The sequence below is a fragment of the Hemibagrus wyckioides genome, linkage group LG28, assembly GCF_019097595.1.
Source record: "Hemibagrus wyckioides isolate EC202008001 linkage group LG28, SWU_Hwy_1.0, whole genome shotgun sequence".
Taxonomy (NCBI): Eukaryota; Metazoa; Chordata; class Actinopteri; order Siluriformes; family Bagridae; genus Hemibagrus; species Hemibagrus wyckioides.
The window spans coordinates 1,937,024-1,959,523 of NC_080737.1; the positions used below are offsets into that span (position 1 = coordinate 1,937,024).

Consider the following 22,500-nt stretch of genomic DNA (forward strand, 5'->3'; position numbering starts at 1 on the left):
CACACCATAATCCCCCCTCCACCAAACTTTACACTTGGCACAATGCAGTCAGACAAGTACCGTTCTCCTGGCAACCGCCAAACCCAGACTCGTCCATCAGATTGCCAGATGGAGAAGCGCGATTCGTCCCTCCAGAGAACGCGTCTCCACTGCTCTAGAGTCCAGTGGCGGCGTGCTTTACACCACTGCATCCGACACTTTGCATTGCACTTGGTGATGTATGGCTTGGATGCAGCTGCTCGGCCATGGAAACCCATTCCATGAAGCTCTCTGCGCACTGTTCTTCAGCTAATCTGAAGGCCACATGAAGTTTGGAGGTCTGTAGCGATTGACTCTGCAGAAAGTTGGTGACCTCTTCGCACTATGCGCCTCAGTATCCGCTGACCCCGCTCCGTCAGGTTACGTGGCCTACCACTTCGTGGCTGAGTTGCTGTCGTTCCCAAACACTTCCACGTTCTTATAATACAGCTGACAGTTGACTGTGGAATATTTAGGAGCGAGGAAATTTCACGACTGGATTTGTTGCACAGGTGGCATCCTATCACAGTTCCACGCTGGAATTCACTGAGCTCCTGAGAGCGACCCATTCTTTCACAAATGTTTGTAAAAACAGTCTGCATGCCTAGGTGCTTGATTTTATACACCTGTGGGCATGGAAGTGATTGGAACACCTGATTCTGATTATTTGGATGGGTGAGCGAATACTTTTGGCAATATAATGTAAATGATAAACAAGACAGTGGAGGAAATAGTGCTCAAACAAACGGACAGGAAAAAAACAAACAACAAGAAAGTAACGCAGAGGGTCAAGAAGCAGTAAAAAACACTGAGCAGGAAACCAATCAGATGGAGACAGAAAAGGAAAACCCCCAACCTAATGTAAGTGAGTGCACTGAACAGGACACACAACTGACTGAGAGTCAGAGTAATGTTGAGTGTTCAGCTTCGGAAAACACAGACATGATCGTAGATGATGCTGGTTTTATTCTGGTTAGGTCAAAAAGGAAATCTAGAGCAGGAAACAGTGGGCCTCAGACAAGAAAGAAGGGTCTAGCTAAAATGGAAAATGAAAAACTAGCCATAAACAGTGAAGAACCAGAAACCAAATCTAGCAGTGATGACGACATGAATGCGGAAACAGAAAGTGATGAAGAACAGAATAATGATGAACAAACAGACGGTTATGAAGCTAAAGAGATAAAGTGTTTTCTTCAAAAAACAGAAAACATGTAAGGAGTCAGAGCAGACCAGTACTTCCCCTTTGTAAACTCAGCAACAGTTATAATTAAAGAAAAGAACAGGGACTTCACTCACCAAGAAATATTTAGATTGAAAAAGTTCGTAACCAGACAAGATCTTCTGTGTGAGGATGAGGAGAACGTGTAAAAAACCCTGTTTGAACAATGCTGATCGTTTTCCTTTTTTTAATTTTATTTATGACTGATTTTAACATCGCTTCCTTAAATATACGGGGGGGGGGGCCTATATGAACTAATTAAACTCAAACACATAGATGTAATGTTCATACAGGAAACACACAGCGAGAAGAAAGATGGGGCTAAATGGATGATGGAGTGGGATGGAGGGGTGGTGCTGAGTTCAGTAAGCTCAGTGAGTGCAGGAGTGGCCATTCTCTTTAACAAACACTTTTTACGTGAATCCTACACCACACAGGAAGTGATCACTGGTAGATTATTGTTAGTTAAAGCTTAGTATGAACATTTTAATCTACTGTTAATCAATGCATATGCTCCAACTAATGGTCCTGAAAGAGTTTTATTTCTAAACAAGTTGAATGAACTTTTAACCAGTTGTGATTTTGGATTGTGGAGGGACCGCTGGTTCTGGAGGAGCTGCAGGCCGCCTTAAACTCAATGGCAGGAGAAAAGGCGCCTGAAATTGATGGCCTACCAGCGGAGTTCTACAAGTTCTTCTGGCAGGAGCTCGGAGAAGATCTGTTGGAGGTCCTCGACAAAAGCTGCAGAGAAATGTGTCTCCCCCTGAGCAGCCGGAGAGCGGTGATCACCCTTCTCCCCAAGAAAGGGGACTTACAGGACATTAAAAACTGGCGTCCAGTGTCACTGCTCTGTACAGACTATAAACTAATGTCTAAAGCATGGGCCAACCGGCTCAGAGACATCATGGACTCAATTATTCAAGCTGAACAGACGTATTGTGTGCCCAATAGGTCCATCATTGATAACGTTTCCTTGATTCGGGACATTTTGGACATCTCCAGTTCATTGGCTGTGGACCTTGGTCTGATTTCACTGGACCAAGAAAAAGCTTTTGACAGGGTTGAGCACCAATACCTCTGGAAAACTCTGGAGGCATTTGGCCTTAACCCTAGTCTTATAGCAATGATAAAGGTGATGTACCAAGATGCTGAAAGTGTACTGAAGATCAGCGGAGGGTTAAGCGCTCCTTTTAAAGTAAGACGGGGAATCAGACAAGGCTGTTCATTATCAGGTTTGTTGTACACTTTGTCAATCAAACCGTTTTTAAATGGATTACGATCCTCATTGGATGGTTTTATTTTACCAAGTCTTAATGCCCCACATGTTTTATCTGCATATGCCGATGATATCATGGTTTTAGTGCAAAATCAAGGTGAAGTTGAGATTTTAGAAAGGATAGTGTCTGATTTTAGCTTGGTGAATTCCTCCAGAATTAACTGGAAAAAGAGCGAAGCCATTGCAGTGGGAAACTGGTCCCAGGGTCTACCAAAACTGCCAGGTGGACTAAAATGGACAAGAAGGGGTTTTAAATATTTAGGAATTTACTAAAATAATGATAAGGAAAATTGGGAGGGGGTTTTAGAGAAAGTAGAAGGAAAACTTAGGAAGTGGGAGTGGCTAAAACCAGACAAGTTGCTTAGAGGGAGGGTACTAGTGGCAAATAATTTAGTTGCCTCAATGTTGTGGCATCGTTTAGCCTGCCTGGAGCCCCCTGTGGGTCTTGTTGGAAGAATCCAGTCCGCTTTAGTTAACTTTGTGTGGGACAAGTTGCACTGGGTTCCTCAGAGTGTCCTTTCTTCCTAAAGAGGAAGGAGGGCAGGGTTTGATTGACATCAGAAGCAGGATCGCCACTTTTCGTTTTCAGACTGTACAAAAATACCTGATAGGATCTGATTCCCTGGTCTGGAGCGATGTGATGAGTTTTATATTGAAAAAAATCAATGGTTTTGGTTGTGATCGCACCTTGTTTTTAATGGATCCAACGGTTCTTAATGTTTTTAACATGTCTAATTTTTCTAAAAGTGTTTTTAAAACATGGTCTCTTTTTGAGTGTGGATCCCAGGGCCCTGCTGTCTCGCTGTTTTGGCTCCTGGAAGACCCGCTATTGGGAGGAGGACGAATGGACATTAAGGACAGTTCTCCAGGTCTCACACAAACTCTACAACTGGAAAAGTTTACAACACTGAGGAGACTAGTGGACACTGCAGGGCTGGACTTTAAGGACACGAGAGCGGTGGCTCAGGAACTTGGGCTGCGGTCACTACGGCACACAGAAACCATTATCAACAACTGGATTAACAAGCTGTCTAAAGAGGAACTGAACCTAGTAAAAGAATATCATGAGGGAACAGAAACACCGGATAAAGGTGACCCCTTTCCTGAACTGGAACTTTTACCAAAATTAAACGGTGTTAACGGTCGTTATCTTGATAAGGACAAAGGACATGTTTTACCTATTTATGAAGTGAAAGGAAAAGAAATTTTCAGATGTTGTGTTAAAGCTGTAAATAAAAGAATACTGGATGGGAGGACAGACACGGTGTGGAGGAAGACACTTGGAGTGTTAGATGACATTAACCCTGTATGGAGAGTGTTTATAAATCGCCACTTAGGAAATGAGCGGTGATTTACAGTGGAGAATTTACATGGAGCTGTGGGGGTCAGTGTTTTAATTTCCAAGTTTAATCCAGATGTTTTAAAGACATGTCCTTTCTGTGATGGAACTGAAACTGTTTTTCATGGTTTTTTAAAATACATAAGGCTTAACCCTCTGTTTGAGCTGCTGGAAACACTTTTTAATGCTTTTGGTGAGAAATGGTCCCAGGGTTCTTTTATCTTTGGAGCTGGTTATAAAAAAGCTGAAAAACAGAAATGGGAACTGATCAACTTCATTGTAGGAGAAGCTAAAATTATCTAAAATTATTATCTACATAGGCCGGAAAAATAAAGTAGAGAAGAAGAGATGGATCAGCCTCATTTCTGTTTTCAGAGCTCTAGTGAAAACTCGGGTCAAAATAGATTTTAATTTTTTTAAAGAAATGAATGATTTGAGTGCTTTTATGTTGAAGTGGTGTTACGCAAATGTCATCTGTTTTATTGATGAAGGTGAACTGGTCTTTAGCACTCCTCTGCATTAATTTTACTTTTATTATTTTATTTACTTTTTTTTTTTTAATTGCTGCTTTAAAATGATGCCTGTATTGTAAATTATTGGTATTTATTAAAGCTGAGTTAAAAAAAAAAAAAATCTCTCTCTCCCTTTCTCCCTGTCCCTCTCTCTCTCTCTCTCTCTCTCTCTCTCTCTCTCCCTCTCTCTCTCTCTCTCTCTCCCTGTCCCTCTCTCTCTCTCCCTCTCTCTCTCTCTCTCCCTGTCCCTCTCTCTCTCTCTCTCTCTCTCTCTCTCCCTCTCTCTCTCTCTCCCTGTCCCTCTCTCTCTCTCTCTCTCTAGTTAATGAGAGTTATAATTGTGTATAAATCTGTAGGATAATGGACTCAGATTTTCTGTGTGAAATTCAGTTAATAAAAAGCTTTTGGCTGTGCTCCAGATGTTCCTCACCGAGGGATCAAACATCTGTGTGTTTATCATCTCATTAATTTGCACGATGATGCCATGTTTCTCGCGCGGTTCTTCTCGATTGTGATTGGTTGTCAGGTCTGCATGCGCTCACTCTGCTATGTTGTGGTTTCTGTAGCAACACTAGCTAAATTCTTCACCTCATTCATTTCCCAGGGTCCAGAGTTTGGTCTGTTTGACCAAACAGACTAGTAAATTAGTAACTTTGACCACCTGAACATGAAATCACACCTGATGCATTTCTGTGCTTTTACTGTCACTTAAAAACATGAAGTGGTGCATTCTGGGTAAACGGGGCTCTTGGTGTCATGCTAATCAGGCAGTGGAGAAAGGGAAGTGTATTTCACCCAGGAAGATGCCGGTGGAGTAGCAGCGTGCCCCCGGCTTCTCCGCCTGGTCCGAGTGCAGCGGGAAACACACGCCGTTGCGGCCGTAAAAGTTCCCGAACGTGTGTCTGTCGCAGAACGGGGCGAGCGCCAGGACGAAGCCCAGAGCCCAGATGGACGTGAGCGAGCAGAGCGTGCGCTTGCGTCCGGCGCGGTAATGATGGAACGGGAAGACGATGCACACGTACTTCTCCAGTGTCATGTACGTCAGCATCATCACTGACACCTCTGTGGACAGCAGCGCCAGGGAGCCAATCAGCTGGCAGGACAGGCTTTCCATCCAGACGTGGGCGTGGCGATTGTACTCGCCACAGTACTTTACATCGAAGGCACCGATGAAGAAAAGGTATACGCCCATTAAACAGTCTGCACCTATCAGAGATGGAGAAGGCAGCTATAAACAGCGTATAGAGTGGGTGTGTCTTTATTCCCATATATGCTAAATGACCACACCTAGGATTAGGTAAAGGTGACCTCCTTCTTTCTTTCTTTCTTTCTTTGACTTTCAGCTACTTCATTATGTGTAATTATCTTAAAGTAAGCAATTACAGCCTGGGGTCTCACACACACACACACACACACACATAATTTGATGGTGATCCTGCAGCTACATACTGTGAGAGTCATCTACCATATGTGCTGTGTGTGTGTGTGTGTGTGTGTGTGTGTGAGGACTGTAATTGCTTATTTTCTGCCCAGCAGGTGGTATGTGTATGTGTATGTGTGTGTGTGTGTTTAATAAGCATTTATGATCAAGACTGACAGATGAATAATTTATTACATCTTCATGTGTGTGTGTGTGTTTGTGTGTGTGTGTGTTTATGTGTGTGTGGGGTGGAGGGGTGTTGGGGGTCGTTACAGCACCTTCCAGATGATTTACAGTAATTACAGCTACAGATGGACTGTGCCAGTGTTCTGATGTGTGGCTAATAACTGGATTGTCCAACAGCCATGTCTGGCTTCTGATTGGTTGACAGGTGTGAATAAATTTTCTTTAACAACTGATTAAAAATCTGAGTGAATCCTCCGCTTTGATCAAATGAAAGTGAAATCTTTGCTCATTTCTAACTCAGCACTCAGGACTCTCATTGTTAAAGTCATAAGAATGTTGTTGCTAGGCAACTGGGCAACACAGACACGAAAATAATGAGGCATACAGTAGCCAATGAGTGTAGTTAATAACCTAGCTAGCATGTCCTTTATAGTATAGTGATACACAGACAGACAGAGCAGACAGTTTTATGTGAAACACTCACAGCAGAGAGATTTGATGGCCATGGTGTGATGCTCGTTCTCCGAACCCACGCAGGAACGTAGACAGATCACGAAGACGTTCCCAAAACAGATGGCGAAGGCTACGACCCAGACGAAGACGCGCAGGATGATGTTAGCCAGCAAGTTCTCGAAGGACGAGATTCCATCTGTGTTTGGCTTGCAGCTCCGCACATTCGGAGAATAGCTGCAGTACTCGAAACGTTTAAAATAACTACAGATATAGATAGATAGATAGATAGATAGATAGATAGATAGATAGATAGATAGATAGATAGATAGATAGATAGACAGATAGATAGATAGACAGACAGATAAATGTGTGTGTTCAGGTGTGAATGAGGTGTTAGAGTACACACTTTACTCTGGATCAGTCTCAGTAGAATGAGAGCTGAGTGAAAAGGTTAATTTGATCACAATAGGAAGTAAAGATCTGAAAGGGTCGAGTTCAGTTCATCCTTTTGAGGTTGAGGTGAAAATAAGTGGGCGTGATCAGTCTGACATTTCCTTCAGGCCGAGACGTCTGGAGAACGGTTGTCTCTGCTAACAGGGAGGATTGATTCATTTAGAAATCTCTCTGAAGACCAGACAAGGCTTTTTTCTCTTTTTCTTTCTGTAGACATTTAATTTAAATCTCAACTTCTAAAAGCTTTGCAAATGTGAAGATAAGACCTAACAAACACGAACCTGTTTACATGCAGCTAGCATCACGCCCGCCGCATTAGCGCCCAATCTCCTCCTGTCTGACTTCTGTTTCTAATCATCATGCCGCTTCTCATTTTCTCTTTATTATATACATGTATATTATGTACAGTAATGATGGTGTTTATGTGGTGTTTACAGCAATGATGGTGTTTATGTGGTGTTTATGTGGTGTTTACAGTAATGATGGTGTTTATGTGGTGTTTACAGTAATGATGGTGTTTATGTGGTGTTTACAGTAATGATGGTGTTTATGTGGTGTTTATGTGGTGTTTACAGCAATGATGGTGTTTATGTGGTGTTTACAGCAATGATGGTGTTTATGTGGTGTTTACAGTAATGATGGTGTTTATGTGGTGTTTACAGTAATGATGGTGTTTATGTGGTGTTTATGTGGTGTTTACAGCAATGATGGTGTTTATGTGGTGTTTACAGTAATGATGGTGTTTATGTGGTGTTTACAGTAATGATGGTGTTTATGTGGTGTTTACAGTAATGGTGGTGTTTATGTGGTGTTTACAGCAATGATGGTGTTTATGTGGTGTTTACAGTAATGATGGTGTTTATGTGGTGTTTACAGTAATGGTGGTGTTTATGTGGTGTTTACAGTAATGATGGTGTTTATGTGGTGTTTACAGTAATGATGGTGTTTATGTGGTGTTTACAGTAATGATGGTGTTTATGTGGTGTTTACAGCAATGATGGTGTTTATGTGGTGTTTACAGCAATGATGGTGTTTATGTGGTGTTTACAGTAATGGTGGTGTTTATGTGGTGTTTACAGTGATGATGGTGTTTATGTGGTGTACACAGTAATGATGGTGTTTATGTGGTGTTTACAGTAAAGGTGATGTTTATGTGGTGTTTGCAGTAATGGTGGTGTTTATGTGGTGTATACAGTAATGATGGTGTTTATGTGGTGTTTATGTGGTGTATACAGTAATGATGGTGTTTATGTGGTGTTTACAGTAATGATGGTGTTTATGTGGTGTTTACAGCAATGATGGTGTTTATGTGGTGTTTATGTGGTGTTTACAGTAATGGTGGTGTTTATGTGGTGTTTACAGCAATGATGGTGTTTATGTGGTGTTTACAGTAATGATGGTGTTTATGTGGTGTTTACAGTAATGATGGTGTTTATGTGGTGTTTACAGTAATGATGGTGTTTATGTGGTGTTTATGTGGTGTTTACAGTAATGGTGGTGTTTATGTGGTGTTTACAGCAATGATGGTGTTTATGTGGTGTTTATGTGGTGTTTACAGCAATGATGGTGTTTATGTGGTGTTTATGTGGTGTTTACAGTAATGATGGTGTTTATGTGGTGTTTATGTGGTGTTTACAGTAATGATGGTGTTTATGTGGTGTTTACAGCAATGATGGTGTTTATGTGGTGTTTATGTGGTGTTTACAGTAATGATGGTGTTTATGTGGTGTTTATGTGGTGTTTACAGTAATGATGGTGTTTATGTGGTGTTTACAGCAATGATGGTGTTTATGTGGTGTTTATGTGGTGTTTACAGTAATGATGGTGTTTATGTGGTGTTTATGTGGTGTTTACAGTAATGGTGGTGTTTATGTGGTGTTTACAGCAATGATGGTGTTTATGTGGTGTTTATGTGGTGTTTACAGTAATGATGGTGTTTATGTGGTGTTTACAGCAATGATGGTGTTTATGTGGTGTTTATGTGGTGTTTACAGTAATGATGGTGTTTATGTGGTGTTTATGTGGTGTTTACAGTAATGATGGTGTTTATGTGGTGTTTATGTGGTGTTTACAGCAATGATGGTGTTTATGTGGTGTTTATGTGGTGTTTACAGTAATGATGGTGTTTATGTGGTGTTTATGTGGTGTTTACAGTAATGATGGTGTTTATGTGGTGTTTACAGCAATGATGGTGTTTATGTGGTGTTTATGTGGTGTTTACAGTAATGATGGTGTTTATGTGGTGTTTATGTGGTGTTTACAGTAATGGTGGTGTTTATGTGGTGTTTACAGCAATGATGGTGTTTATGTGGTGTTTATGTGGTGTTTACAGTAATGATGGTGTTTATGTGGTGTTTATGTGGTGTTTACAGTAATGATGGTGTTTATGTGGTGTTTACAGTAAAGGTGATGTTTATGTGGTGTTTATGTGGTGTTTACAGTAATGATGGTGTTTATGTGGTGTTTACAGCAATGATGGTGTTTATGTGGTGTTTACAGTAATGATGGTGTTTATGTGGTGTTTATGTGGTGTTTACAGTAATGATGGTGTTTATGTGGTGTTTACAGTAATGATGGTGTTTATGTGGTGTTTACAGTAATGATGGTGTTTATGTGGTGTTTATGTGGTGTTTACAGTAATGGTGGTGTTTATGTGGTGTTTACAGTAATGATGGTGTTTATGTGGTGTTTACAGCAATGATGGTGTTTATGTGGTGTTTATGTGGTGTTTACAGTAATGATGGTGTTTATGTGGTGTTTATGTGGTGTTTACAGTAATGATGGTGTTTATGTGGTGTTTACAGCAATGATGGTGTTTATGTGGTGTTTATGTGGTGTTTACAGTAATGATGGTGTTTATGTGGTGTTTACAGCAATGATGGTGTTTATGTGGTGTTTATGTGGTGTTTACAGTAATGATGGTGTTTATGTGGTGTTTACAGCAATGATGGTGTTTATGTGGTGTTTATGTGGTGTTTACAGTAATGATGGTGTTTATGTGGTGTTTATGTGGTGTTTACAGTAATGATGGTGTTTATGTGGTGTTTACAGCAATGATGGTGTTTATGTGGTGTTTATGTGGTGTTTACAGTAATGATGGTGTTTATGTGGTGTTTACAGCAATGATGGTGTTTATGTGGTGTTTATGTGGTGTTTACAGTAATGATGGTGTTTATGTGGTGTTTACAGCAATGATGGTGTTTATGTGGTGTTTATGTGGTGTTTACAGTAATGATGGTGTTTATGTGGTGTTTATGTGGTGTTTACAGTAATGATGGTGTTTATGTGGTGTTTACAGCAATGATGGTGTTTATGTGGTGTTTACAGTAATGATGGTGTTTATGTGGTGTTTATGTGGTGTTTACAGTAATGATGGTGTTTATGTGGTGTTTACAGTAATGATGGTGTTTATGTGGTGTTTACAGTAATGATGGTGTTTATGTGGTGTTTACAGTAATGATGGTGTTTATGTGGTGTTTATGTGGTGTTTACAGTAATGGTGGTGTTTATGTGGTGTTTACAGTAATGATGGTGTTTATGTGGTGTTTACAGTAATGATGGTGTTTATGTGGTGTATACAGTAATGATGGTGTTTATGTGGTGTTTACAGTAATGATGGTGTTTATGTGGTGTTTATGTGGTGTTTACAGTAATGATGGTGTTTATGTGGTGTTTACAGTAATGATGGTGTTTATGTGGTGTTTACAGTAATGATGGTGTTTATGTGGTGTTTATGTGGTGTTTACAGTAATGATGGTGTTTATGTGGTGTTTACAGTAATGGTGGTGTTTATGTGGTGTTTACAGCAATGATGGTGTTTATGTGGTGTTTACAGTAATGATGGTGTTTATGTGGTGTTTACAGTAATGGTGGTGTTTATGTGGTGTTTACAGTAATGATGGTGTTTATGTGGTGTTTACAGTAATGATGGTGTTTATGTGGTGTATACAGTAAACGTGTCAGCACTCACATGTGAGAGAGGTTGCTGAGAAAGCCGAACATTCGGATGCTGATGTTGGGAATCTCCACTTCCTCCATACTCCTGAAACACACACAGTGTTACATCATGAACACATGTGGCTTTCAGGAACAGGAAGTTCCCGAATTAATTACAACAATTTAACATTCTGAGAGGTTCTGTTATTATAACAAGCAAGAAAAACACCCAGATAGATCAGATATCATTAGTTCAAAACATTATAATAAAGCTCTAGAGCCGCTGTAAGGATTCACATTCAGCAGTATAGAGTCACAGCAGAGAGCCAGGATTTGTCTAGAACCACAGTGATGAGTACAGTCTGTGATGTGGGCTTTAGAGCAAAATGAATGAGTCTAGAGTTGCACTGAGCTGTCTAGAGCCATGCCGAGAAATATAAAGTTGTTCTAGATCAGCATTGAAGGCAGTCACAACACAGTATGGGTTCTAGAGCTGCGACTAGACCCATAGAGCCATCTAGTGCTGCAATGATGAGACTAGAGCTATACAGAGAAGTCCAGACTCACTTCAAAATCAGTGTTCTACAGCCAGTCTACTCTAGAGAGGGAGTCTAGATTGTGCATTACGGTGTGTACTGGGCTCTACAGCCACAAAGACTAGACTCAGTTTCTACAGAAACTCCACAGGAACATAATCCAGTGTATCTCTTCAGCCTCAGAGCAGGTTTTACAGTCACACTGGACTCTGTGTGTGTGTGTGTGTGTCTACAGATTTATTTTAAATTCTAGACTAATGTACTGTCCTAATAAAGATGTTGAATTCTACACACTCGCTCTCACACGGTGCTGATCCATTCATCATCCTGTAAATATGTAATGACTCATTTTACACACACACACTCTACACTGTAAAACAACACAGTTATGTGTGTGTGTATAACGAGCGCCACGCTGGTTTATTACCTCGTCAGAAAGCAGACAGGTTTTTTTTGTGTCACTCTACAACGCGTCTGCTCATCACTCTGATTAATGATTTGAACTCACAGAGACTGAAGATTGATGAAACTGTCAAACTGGTCTTCGTACACGTGCGTCAAGGGATTGTTGGAGATGTTCCTGACACACACACAAAACATTGCTGGTGATTTATCAATCTTGTCACGTACTCTAAACCCATTATATGACAAATCAATGAGGCTGAGGCTGAAAGCTGCGGCGCCGAAACATTTCCACGAGATCGTGAGTAAATAAAGAAAAACAAACAAACGCTGACGTGACAGAATTTCATTCCTGACACGTTTGAGGCGGATTTTGGTGCAGCGGATCGTCTCAGTGTTTCAGACACGGCTATTAAAGATCAGCTGAAAGTGTTTGAGAGTTAATGAGGTGTTTGTCTGGTGTTGGGTTGTGAAGGGTGATAATGATGCTGAACGATCTCACGCTGATTTACAAACTGATGAATGTTTTGCCTTCGGTTTTTAAACGAATAGTTTTTAGTTTTAGAGATCGTTAAATTCATTAAATAAATGAAGGACTCACAGCTGCCGGACATTGTGAAGACTGTGAAACAGAGACGGAGGAAGATCCAGAATCTGATTGATGGACAGATCGCTGTGAAGGAACACACAAAGTTCGCTTTATTACACAGATTCTGTTCATGTTATTACATCACATTACTCTTATTTACAGCAAAACACGTCATACGTGATTGGTTAGAGAAGGGGTGTGTTTATAAACACTGATAAGTGATTGGCTAGAGAAGGGGTGTGTTTATAAAAACTAATAAGTGATTGGCTAGAGAGGGGGTGTGTTTATAAACACGTGTTATTGACACCTGCTTGCTACATGATCCTCATCCTTTATTGAGTTTATAGAATAGATGAGGTATGAAGGCCATGTTGGTTTTGACTGTTCTCTCTGTTTGTCGGTCAAACTGTGAGATGTGTTCAGGGTCACATGAAAACGTAACATGTTCAGAAGTATTCTGATCTGTGTGTGTGTGTGTGTGTCTAAACTGGATTTAAATCATTTAATAACAGATCCTGAGAGTCACAATAATCTCTCAATAAAAACAGGATCATGTACATCTGTCAAGAACGGTCTCTGGTGCACAGACCTTTTATAATACATAATAATAATGTGTGTGTGTGTGTGTGTGTGTGTGTGTGAACTCACAGGTCTATAAGTTGATGCATGCTTGAAAATGTTCCATCTTCTATAGTACTGATACGGTTCTTCCTTAAAGCCCTGAAACACACACACACACACACACAGACACATAAGAACTCATTTGTGATTGGTCGAAACAGTATCATATTCTTTATGAGTAATTTGTGTCAAATTTTTAAAATTAATTTCTGAGGAGTATTTGTCTGTGATTTGTCCACTCAGTAATGTATTCGTAATTCTGGGAGGTGATTGGTCACCTAATGTCATCTTACATATTTCAGGACTCGTGATGCTCATGAGGACTCGTCCTGGCCTCATTCTGTAGTGTGTGTGTGTGTGTGTGTGTGTGAGGACTGATGTAGTGGGGGGGTATAAACATGAATAGTTGTTATGAATATGTAAAACATGAGGTGTTTGATTTATTCATTGCTTTTGGAGGGTCACTTAGCTGTAAATAACTCAGCCAGAATTTACATATTTTTTTACTTCTTATTTTCATGTTTACCTGCAGACCCTGTGGTTCAGAAAAAGTGTGTGTGTGTGTGTGTTCACTTACAGGACTGTCAGAGATGTGCAGTTCTTAAAGCTGGATGACCACAAAGAAGAAATTTTGTTACCTTCCAGCTCCCTGAGGGTATACACACACACACACACACAGTGAGAGAGGCAGAAAGAGAATGTCTGAGAGAGAGGAAGACAGTGCATTTTCATCCACACAACAACATCCCACATACACACACACACACACATGCACACACACACACACACTGAGTTTAACTGTGTCACTCACAGCCAGTTGAGGCGAGGCATCTCGAGGCAGAGAGATGTTTTGGGTAGCTGTTCCACAGAATTATTCAGCAGAGACCTGACACAAACACACACACACACACGTACTGCATTACAAGTATTTTGATGGTTTGCCCACTGAGGTGTGTCATGTGAAGATGATTGAAACTCACAGGAAGAATAAAGACTTGAGGCCTTCAAAAGACTTCTGACGTAAAGAAGTAATTCTGTTCTCATCCAGGATCCTAAACACACACACACACACACAAGCAGCTCAGACACTGTAGCAGTGGATTTATTATCTTTTACAGAGTAGAGTGAAGTGTGCAGTGAGGCTTTAACATCAGTATTCAGAGGTCACTACAGACTTCAGCTCTATTCACGAGCTATGTGAGAGTTACACACGTGGGGGCAGAGTCAAGACTATAACAGAGGCGTGTCTCAGTTACGCTGAGTGCAGTGGTGTGGTGGTGCAGTAGTGTGGTGGTGGGGTGGTGTGGTGGTGCTGTAGTGTGGTGTGGTGGTGCAGTGTGGTGGTGTAGTAGTACAATGGTATGGTGTAGTGGTACAGTGGTGCAGTGTGGAGTAGTGGTCTAGTGTAGTGGTGTGGTGTGGTACAGTGTGGTGGTGCAGTGATACAGTGGTGTGGTGTAGTGGTGCAGTGTGGCAGTGTGGTGGTACAATAGTGTGGTGGTGTAGTGGTGCTGTGTAGTGGTGTGGTGGTGCAGTGATACGGTGGTGTGGTGTAGTGGTGCAGTGTGGCAGTGTGGTGGTACAATAGTGTGGTGGTGTAGTGGTGCTGTGTGGTGGTGCAGTGGTGCTGTATGGAGGTGTTGTGGTGCAGTGGTGTGGTGTGGAGGTGTAGTGGTGTGGTGCAGTGTTGTGGTGTGGAGAATTGGTGGTGCAGTGGTGTGGTGTGGAGGTGTAGTGGTGCAGTGTGGTGGTGCAGTGGTGCTGTGTGGTGGTGCGGTGGTGTGGTGTGGTGGTGCAGTTTTGGTGGTCCAGTGGTGTGGTGGTGCAGTGGTGTAGTGGTGGTGCAGTGGAGCAGCGGTGTGGTGGTGCAGTAGTGTGGTGGTCCAGTGATGTGGTGATACAATGGTGTGGTGGTCCAGTGGTGGGGTGTAGTGGTGCAATGGTGTGGTGATGCAGTGGTGTGGTGTGGTGGTATGGTGGTGCAGTGTTGTGGTGCAGTGGTTCAGTGTGGCAGTGTGGTGGTACTGTGGTGTGGTGGTGCAGTGTGGTGGTGTAGTGGTACAATGGTGTGGTGTAGTAGTACAGTGGTGTGGTGTAGTGGTACAGTGGTGCAGTGTGGTGCAGTGTGGTGGTGCAGTGGTACAGTGGTGTGATGTAGTGGTGCAGTGTGGCAGTGTGGTGGTACAATAGTGTGGTCGTGTAGTGGTGCGGTGGTACAGTGGTGCGGTGTGGTGGTGCAGTGGTGCGGTGTGGTTGTGTAGTGGTGCAGTGGTGCTGTGTGGTGGTGCAGTGGTGCTGAGTGGAGGTGTTGTGGTGCAGTGGTGTGGTGCTGCAGTGGTGTGGTATGGTGGTGCAGTGTGGTGGTGCTGTGCGGTGGTGCAGTGTGGTGGTGCAGTGGTGCTGTGTGGTGGTGCAGTGGTGTGGTATGGTGGTGTGGTGGTGCAGTGGAGCAGCAGTATGGTGGTGTAGTGGTGTGGTGTGCAGTGTGGTGGTTCAGTGGAGCAGCAGTGTGGTGGTGCTGTAGTGTGGTGATACAATGGTGTGGTGGTCAAGTGGTGGGGTATAGTGGTACAATGGCATGGTGGTGCAGTGGTGTGGTGGAGTGGTACAGTGGTGTGGTGTGGTGGTGCAGTGTGGTGGTGCTGTGCGGTGGTGCAGTGTGGTGGTGCAGTGGTGCTGTGTGGTGGTGCAGTGGTGTGGTATGGTGGTGTGGTGGTGCAGTGGAGCAGCAGTATGGTGGTGTAGTGGTGTGGTGTGCAGTGTGGTGGTTCAGTGGAGCAGCAGTGTGGTGGTGCTGTAGTGTGGTGATACAATGGTGTGGTGGTCAAGTGGTGGGGTGTAGTGGTACAATGGCATGGTGGTGCAGTGGTGTGGTGGAGTGGTACAGTGGTGTGGTGTGGTGGTGCAGTGTGGTGGTGTAGTGGTACAATGGTGTGGTGTAGTGGTGCAGTGTGGAGTAGTGGTCTGGTGTGGTGGTGCAGTGGTGTGGTGTGGTGGTGCAGTTTTGGTGGTCCATTGGTGTGGTGGTGCAGTGGTGTAGTGGTGGTGCAGTGGTGTGGTTGTCCAGTGGTGTGGTGATACAATGGTGTGGTGGTCCAGTGGTGGGGTGTAGTGGTACAATGGCATGGTGGTGTGGTGGGGTGGTACAGTGGTGCAGTGTGGTGGTGCAGTGGTTCAGTGTGGCAGTGTGGTGGTGTAGTGGTACAGTGGTGTGGTGGTGCAGTGTGGTGGTGTAGTGGTACAATGGTGTGGTGTAGTAGTACAGTGGTGTGGTGTAGTGGTACAGTGGTGCAGTGTGGTGCAGTGTGGTGGTGTAGTGGTACAATGGTGTGATGTAGTAGTACAGTGGTGTGGTGTAGTGGTACAGTGGTGCAGTGTGGTGCAGTGTGGTGGTGTAATGGTACAGTGGTGTGGTGTAGTGGTGCAATGTGGCAGTGTGGTGGTACAATAGTGTGGTGGTGTAGTGGTGCGGTGGTACAGTGGTGTGGTGTGGTGGTGCAGTGGTGCGGTGTGGTTGTGTAGTGGTGCTGTGTGGAGGTGTTGTGGTGCAGTGGTGTGGCGTAGTGGTGCAGTGGTGTGGTGGTGCAGTGGTGTGGTATGGTGATGCGGTGGTGTGTTGTGCAGTGTGGTGGTGCAGTGTGATGGTGCAGTGTGATGGTGCAGTGTGGTGGTGCAATGGTGCTGTGTGGTGGTGCAGTGGTGTGGTATGGTGATGCGGTGGTGCAGTGTGGCAGTGTGGTGGTGTAGTGGTGCGGTGTGGTGGTGTGGTGTAGCGGTGTGGAGGTGTTGTGGTGCAGTGGTGTGGTATGGTGATGCGGTGTGGTGGTGCAGTGTGGTGGTGCAGTGGAGCAGCGGTGTGGTGGTGCTGTTGTGTGGTGATACAATGGTGTGGTGGTCCAGTGGTGGGGTGTAGTGGTACAATGGCATAGTGGTGCAGTGTAGTGGTGCGGTGTGGTGGTGCAGTGTGGTGGTGCAGTGTGGTGTAGTGTGGTGGTGTGGTGGTGCTGTGGTGCAGTGGTGCGGTGTGGTGGTGCTGTAGTGTGGTGATACAATGGTGTGGTGGTCCAGTGGTGGGGTGTAGTGGTACAATGGTGTGGTGGTGTGGTGTGGCAGTGTGGTGGTACAATGGTGTGGTGGTGTAGTGGTGCAATGGTGCAGTGGTGTGGTGTGGTGTGTGGGTAAGTGTGGTGGTGCACTGTGGTGGGGTGGTGGGGTGGTGGTGCAGTTTGGTGGTGCAATGGTGCAGTGTGGTGGTGCACTGTGATGGTGCAGTCTGGTGGTGTACTTGTGCAGTGTGGTGGTGTAGTGTGGTGGTGCAGTGTGGTGTAGTGTGGTGGTGTAGTGTGGTGGTGCAGTGTAGTGTGGTGGTGTAGTGTGGTGTGGTGTGGTGGTGTAGTGCGGTGGTGTAGTGGTGTGGTGTAGTGTAGTGTAATGGTTTGGTGTGTTGGTGTAGTGTGGTGGGCAGTGTGGTGTGGTGGTGTGATGAAGTGTGGTGTAGTGTAGTGGTGGTGTAGTGTGGTGGTGCAGTGTGGTGTAGTGTAGGGGTGTAGTGTGGTGGTGTAGTGTAGTGTGGTGTAATGTAGTGTGGTGTGGTGGTGTAGTGTAGTGGGGTAGTGTGGTGGTGTAGTGTAGTGTGGTGTGGTGGTGTAGTGTAATGGTGTAGTGTGGTGGTGTAGTATGGTGGTGTAGTGTAGTGGTGTAGTGTGGTGTGGTGGTGTAGTGTAGTGGTGTAGTGTGGTGGTGTAGTGTGGTGTGGTGCTGTAGTGTGGTGTGGTGGTGTAGTGTGGTGTGGTGGTGTAGTGTAGTGGTGTAGTGTGGTGTGGTGGTGTAGTGTGGTGTGGTGGTGTAGTGTAGTGGTTTAGTGTGGTGTGGTGGTGTAGTGTAGTGGTGTAGTGTGGTATGGTGGTGTAGTGTAGTGGTGTAGTGTGGTGTGGTGGTGTAGTGTAGTGGTGTAGTGTGGTGTGGTGGTGTAGTGTAGTGGTGTGGTGGTGTAGTGTGGTGTGGTGGTGTAGTGTAGTGGTGTAGTGTGGTGTGTTGGTGTAGTGTGGTGGGCAGTGTGGTGTGGTGAAGTGTGGTGTAGTGTAGTGGTGGTGCAGTGTGGTGGTGTAGTGTGGTGGTGCAGTGTGGTGTAGTGTAGTGGTGTAGTGTAATGGTGTAGTGTGGTGGTGTAGTATGGTGGTGTAGTGTAGTGGTGTAGTGTGGTGTGGTGGTGTAGTGTAGTGGTGTAGTGTGGTGGTGTAGTGTGGTGGTGTAATGTGGTGTGGTGGTGTAGTGTGGTGTGGTGGTGTAGTGTAGTGGTGTAGTGTGGTGTGGTGGTGTAGTGTAGTGTAGTGGTGTAGTGTGGTGTGGTGGTGTAGTGTAGTGGTGTAGTGTGGTGTGGTGGTGTAGTGTAGTGTGGTGGTGTAGTGTAGTGGTGTAGTGTGGTGTGGTGGTGTAGTGTAGTGGTGTAGTGTGGTGTGGTGGTGTAGTGTAGTGTATTGGTGTAGTGTGGTGGTGTAGTGTAGTGGTGTAGTGTGGTGTGGTGGTGTAGTGTAGTGTGGTGGTGTAGTGTAGTGGTGTAGTGTGGTGTGGTGGTGTAGTGTAGTGGTGTAGTGTGGTGTGTTGGTGTAGTGTGGTGGGCAGTGTGGTGTGGTGAAGTGTGGTGTAGTGTAGTGGTGTAGTGTGGTGTGGTGGTGTAGTGTAGTGTGGTGGTGTAGTGTGGTGGTGCAGTGTGGTGTAGTGTAGTGGTGTAGTGTGGTGTGGTGGTGTAGTGTAGTGGTGTAGTGTGGTGTGGTGGTGTAGTGTAGTGGTGTAGTGTGGTGTGGTGGTGTAGTGTAGTGGTGTAGTGTGGTGGTGTAGTGTAGTGGTGTAGTGTGGTGTGGTGGTGTAGTGTAGTGGTGTAGTGTGGTGTGGTGGTGTAGTGTAGTGTGGTGGTGTAGTGTAGTGGTGTAGTGTGGTGTGGTGGTGTAGTGTAGTGGTGTAGTGTGGTGTGGTGGTGTAGTGTGGTGTGGTGGTGTAGTGTGGTGTGGTGGTGTAGTGTAGTGGTGTAGTGTGGTGTGGTGGTGTAGTGTGGTGTGGTGGTGTAGTGTGGTGTGGTGGTGTAGTGTAGTGGTGTAGTGTGGTGTGGTGGTGTAGTGTAGTGGTGTAGTGTGGTGTGGTGGTGTAGTGTGGTGTGGTGGTGTAGTGTGGTGTGGTGGTGTAGTGTAGTGGTGTAGTGTGGTGTAGTGTAGTGGTGTAGTGTGGTGTGGTGGTGTAGTGTGGTGTGGTGGTGTAGTGTAGTGGTGTAGTGGTGTAGTGTGGTGTGGTGGTGTAGTGTAGTGGTGTGGTGTGGTGGTGTAGTGTGGTGTGGTGGTGTAGTGTAGTGTGGTGGTGTAGTGTGGTGTGGTGGTGTAGTGTGGTGTGGTGGTGTAGTGTAGTGGTGTAGTGTGGTGTGGTGGTGTAGTGTAGTGGTGTAGTGTGGTGTGGTGGTGTAGTGTAGTGGTGTAGTGTGGTGTGGTGGTGTAGTGTGGTGTGGTGGTGTAGTGTAGTGGTGTAGTGTGGTGGTGTAGTGTGGTGTGGTGGTGTAGTGTAGTGTGGTGGTGTAGTGTGGTGTGGTGTAGTGTGGTGTGGTGGTGTAGTGTAGTAGTGTAGTGTGGTGGTGTAGTGTAGTGGTGTAGTGTGGTGTGGTGGTGTAGTGTAGTGGTGTAGTGTGGTGTGGTGGTGTAGTGTAGTGTGGTGGTGTAGTGTAGTGGTGTAGTGTGGTGGTGTGGTGTGGTGGTGTAGTGTGGTGTGGTGGTGTAGTGTAGTGGTGTAGTGTAGTGTGGTGGTGTAGTGTGGTGTGGTGGTGTAGTGTAGTGTGGTGGTGTAGTGTAGTGGTGTAGTGTGGTGGTGTAGTGTGGTGTGGTGGTGTAGTGTGGTGTGGTGGTGTAGTGTAGTGGTGTAGTGTAGTGGTGTAGTGTGGTGTGGTGGTGTAGTGTGGTGTGGTGGTGTAGTGTGGTGTGGTGGTGTAGTGTGGTGTGGTGGTGTAGTGTAGTGGTGTAGTGTGGTGTGGTGGTGTAGTGTGGTGTGGTGGTGTAGTGTAGTGGTGTAGTGTGGTGGTGTAGTGTGGTGGTGTAGTGGTGTAGTGTAGTGTAGTGTGGTGGTGTAGTGTAGTGGTGTAGTGTGGTGTGGTGGTGTAGTGTGGTGTGGTGGTGTAGTGTAGTGGTGTAGTGTGGTGGTGTAGTGTGGTGGTGTAGTGGTGTAGTGTGGTGTGGTGGTGTAGTGTAGTGTAGTGGTGTAGTGTGGTGTGGTGGTGTAGTGTAGTGGTGTGGTGTGGTGGTGTAGTGTGGTGTGGTGGTGTAGTGTAGTGGTGTAGTGTAGTGTGGTGGTGTAGTGTAGTGGTGTAGTGTGGTGTCGTGGTGTAGTGTGGTGTGGTGGTGTAGTGTGGTGTGGTGGTGTGGTGTGGTGGTGTAGTGTGGTGTGGTGGTGTAGTGTGGTGTGGTGGTGTGGTGTGGTGGTGTAGTGTGGTGTGGTGGTGTGGTGTGGTGGTGTAGTGTGGTGTGGTGGTGTAGTGTGGTGGTGTAGTGTGGTGTGGTGGTGTAGTGTGGTGGTGTAGTGTAGTGGAGTGGTGTAGTGGTGTGGTGTGGTGGTGTTGTGGTGTGGTGTAGTGTAGTGTGGTGGTGTAGTGGTGTGGAGTGGTGTAGTGGTGTGGTGTGGTGGTGTTGTGGTGTGGTGTAGTGTAGTGTGGTGGTGTAGTGTAGTGGTGTAGTGTGGTGTGGTGGTGTAGTGTAGTGGTGTAGTGTGGTGTGGTGGTGTAGTGTAGTGGTGTAGTGTGGTGTGGTGGTGTAGTGTGGTGTGGTGGTGTAGTGTAGTGGTGTAGTGTGGTGTGGTGGTGTAGTGTGGTGTGGTGGTGTAGTGTAGTGGTGTAGTGTGGTGTGGTGGTGTAGTGTAGTGGTGTAGTGTGGTGGTGCAGTGTAGTGGTGTAGTGTGGTGGGGTGGTGTAGTGTAGTGGTGTAGTGTGGTGTGGTGGTGTAGTGTAGTGGTGTAGTGTGGTGTGGTGGTGTAGTGTGGTGTGGTGGTGTAGTGTAGTGGTGTAGTGTGGTGTGGTGGTGTAGTGTAGTGTGGTGGTGTAGTGTAGTGTGGTGGTGTAGTGTAGTGTAGTGGTGTAGTGTGGTGTGGTGGTGTAGTGTGGTGGTGTGTGTAGTGGTGTGGTGTGGTGTAGTGTAGTGGTGTAGTGTGGTGTGGTGTAGTGTGTTGGTAGTGTAGTGGGGTGTGTAGTGGTGTAGTGTAGTGTGGTGTGGTGGTGTAGTGTGGTGTGGTGGTGTAGTGTAGTGGTGTAGTGTGGTGTGGTGGTGTAGTGTAGTGGTGTAGTGTGGTGTGGTGGTGTAGTGTGGTGTGGTGGTGTAGTGTAGTGGTGTAGTGTGGTGTGGTGGTGTAGTGTAGTGGTGTAGTGTGGTGTGGTGGTGTAGTGTAGTGGTGTAGTGTGGTGTGGTGGTGTAGTGTAGTGTGGTGTAGTGTAGTGTGGTGGTGTAGTGTAGTGGTGTAGTGTAATGGTGTAGTGTGGTGGTGTAGTATGCTGGTGTAGTGTAGTGGTGTAATGTAGAGTAGTGGTGTAGTGGGGTGTGGTGGTGTTGTGTGGTGTGTTGGAGTAGTGAAGAGGTGGAGTGTGGTGTGGTGGTGTAGTGTAGTGGTGTAGTGTGGTGTAGTGGTGTAGTGTGGTGTGGTGGTGTAGTGTAGTGTGGTGGTGTAGTGTAGTGGTGTAGTGTGGTGTGGTGGTGTAGTGTAGTGGTGTAGTGTAGTGTGGTGGTGTAGTGTAGTGGTGTAGTGTGGTGTGGTGGTGTAGTGTAGTGTGGTGGTGTAGTGTAGTGTGGTGGTGTAGTGTAGTGTAGTGGTGTAGTGTGGTGTGGTGGTGTAGTGTGGTGTGGTGGTGTAGTGTAGTGTGGTGGTGTAGTGTAGTGGTGTAGTGTGGTGGTGTAGTGTGGTGGTGTAGTGGTGTAGTGTAGTGTGGTGGTGTAGTGTAGTGGTGTAGTGTGGTGTGGTGGTGTAGTGTAGTGTGGTGGTGTAGTGTGGTGGTGTAGTGTAGTGGTGTAGTGTGGTGTGGTGGTGTGGTGGTGTAGTGTAGTGGTGTAGTGTGGTGTGGTGGTGTAGTGTGGTGTGGTGGTGTAGTGTGGTGGTGTAGTGTGGTGTGGTGGTGTAGTGTAGTGGTGTAGTGTGGTGTGGTGGTGTAGTGTGGTGTGGTGGTGTAGTGGTGTAGTGTAGTGTGGTGGTGTAGTGTAGTGGTGTAGTGTGGTGTGGTGGTGTAGTGTAGTGTGGTGGTGTAGTGTGGTGGTGTAGTGGTGTAGTGTGGTGGTGCAGTGTGGTGGTGTAGTGTGGTGGTGTAGTGTGGTGGAGTGTGGTGGTGTAGTGTAGTGTGTGGTGTGGTGTAGTGTGGTGGTGTAGTGTGAGTGTGGTGGTGTAGTGTGGTGGTGTAGTGTAGTGTAGTGTAGTGTGTGGTGGTGTAGTGGTGTGGTGGAGTAGTGTGGGATGGTGGTGTAGTGTAGAGTTGTAGTGTGCTGTGGTGTTGTAGGGTGGTGTGGTGGGGTACTGTAGTGGTGTAGTGTGGTG

The 22,500-nt window shown here is 45.5% G+C and overlaps 1 protein-coding gene across 1 annotated transcript in view; it reads right to left on the bottom strand.

The window, feature by feature from the left end:
- Positions 1 to 22,500, bottom strand: part of rxfp2l (relaxin family peptide receptor 2, like) — a 44,552-nt gene that overhangs the window by 4,171 nt on the left and 17,881 nt on the right. Inside the window, exons 8-16 of the mRNA XM_058382540.1 lie at positions 13,941 to 14,012; positions 13,772 to 13,846; positions 13,538 to 13,609; positions 12,988 to 13,059; positions 12,352 to 12,423; positions 11,857 to 11,928; positions 10,847 to 10,918; positions 6,455 to 6,684; positions 5,160 to 5,570 (exon numbers count right to left, since the gene is read on the bottom strand). Of these exons, the coding sequence (XP_058238523.1) occupies positions 5,160 to 5,570; positions 6,455 to 6,684; positions 10,847 to 10,918; positions 11,857 to 11,928; positions 12,352 to 12,423; positions 12,988 to 13,059; positions 13,538 to 13,609; positions 13,772 to 13,846; positions 13,941 to 14,012 (1,148 nt within the window). The remainder of the gene's footprint in view (positions 1 to 5,159; positions 5,571 to 6,454; positions 6,685 to 10,846; positions 10,919 to 11,856; positions 11,929 to 12,351; positions 12,424 to 12,987; positions 13,060 to 13,537; positions 13,610 to 13,771; positions 13,847 to 13,940; positions 14,013 to 22,500) is intronic.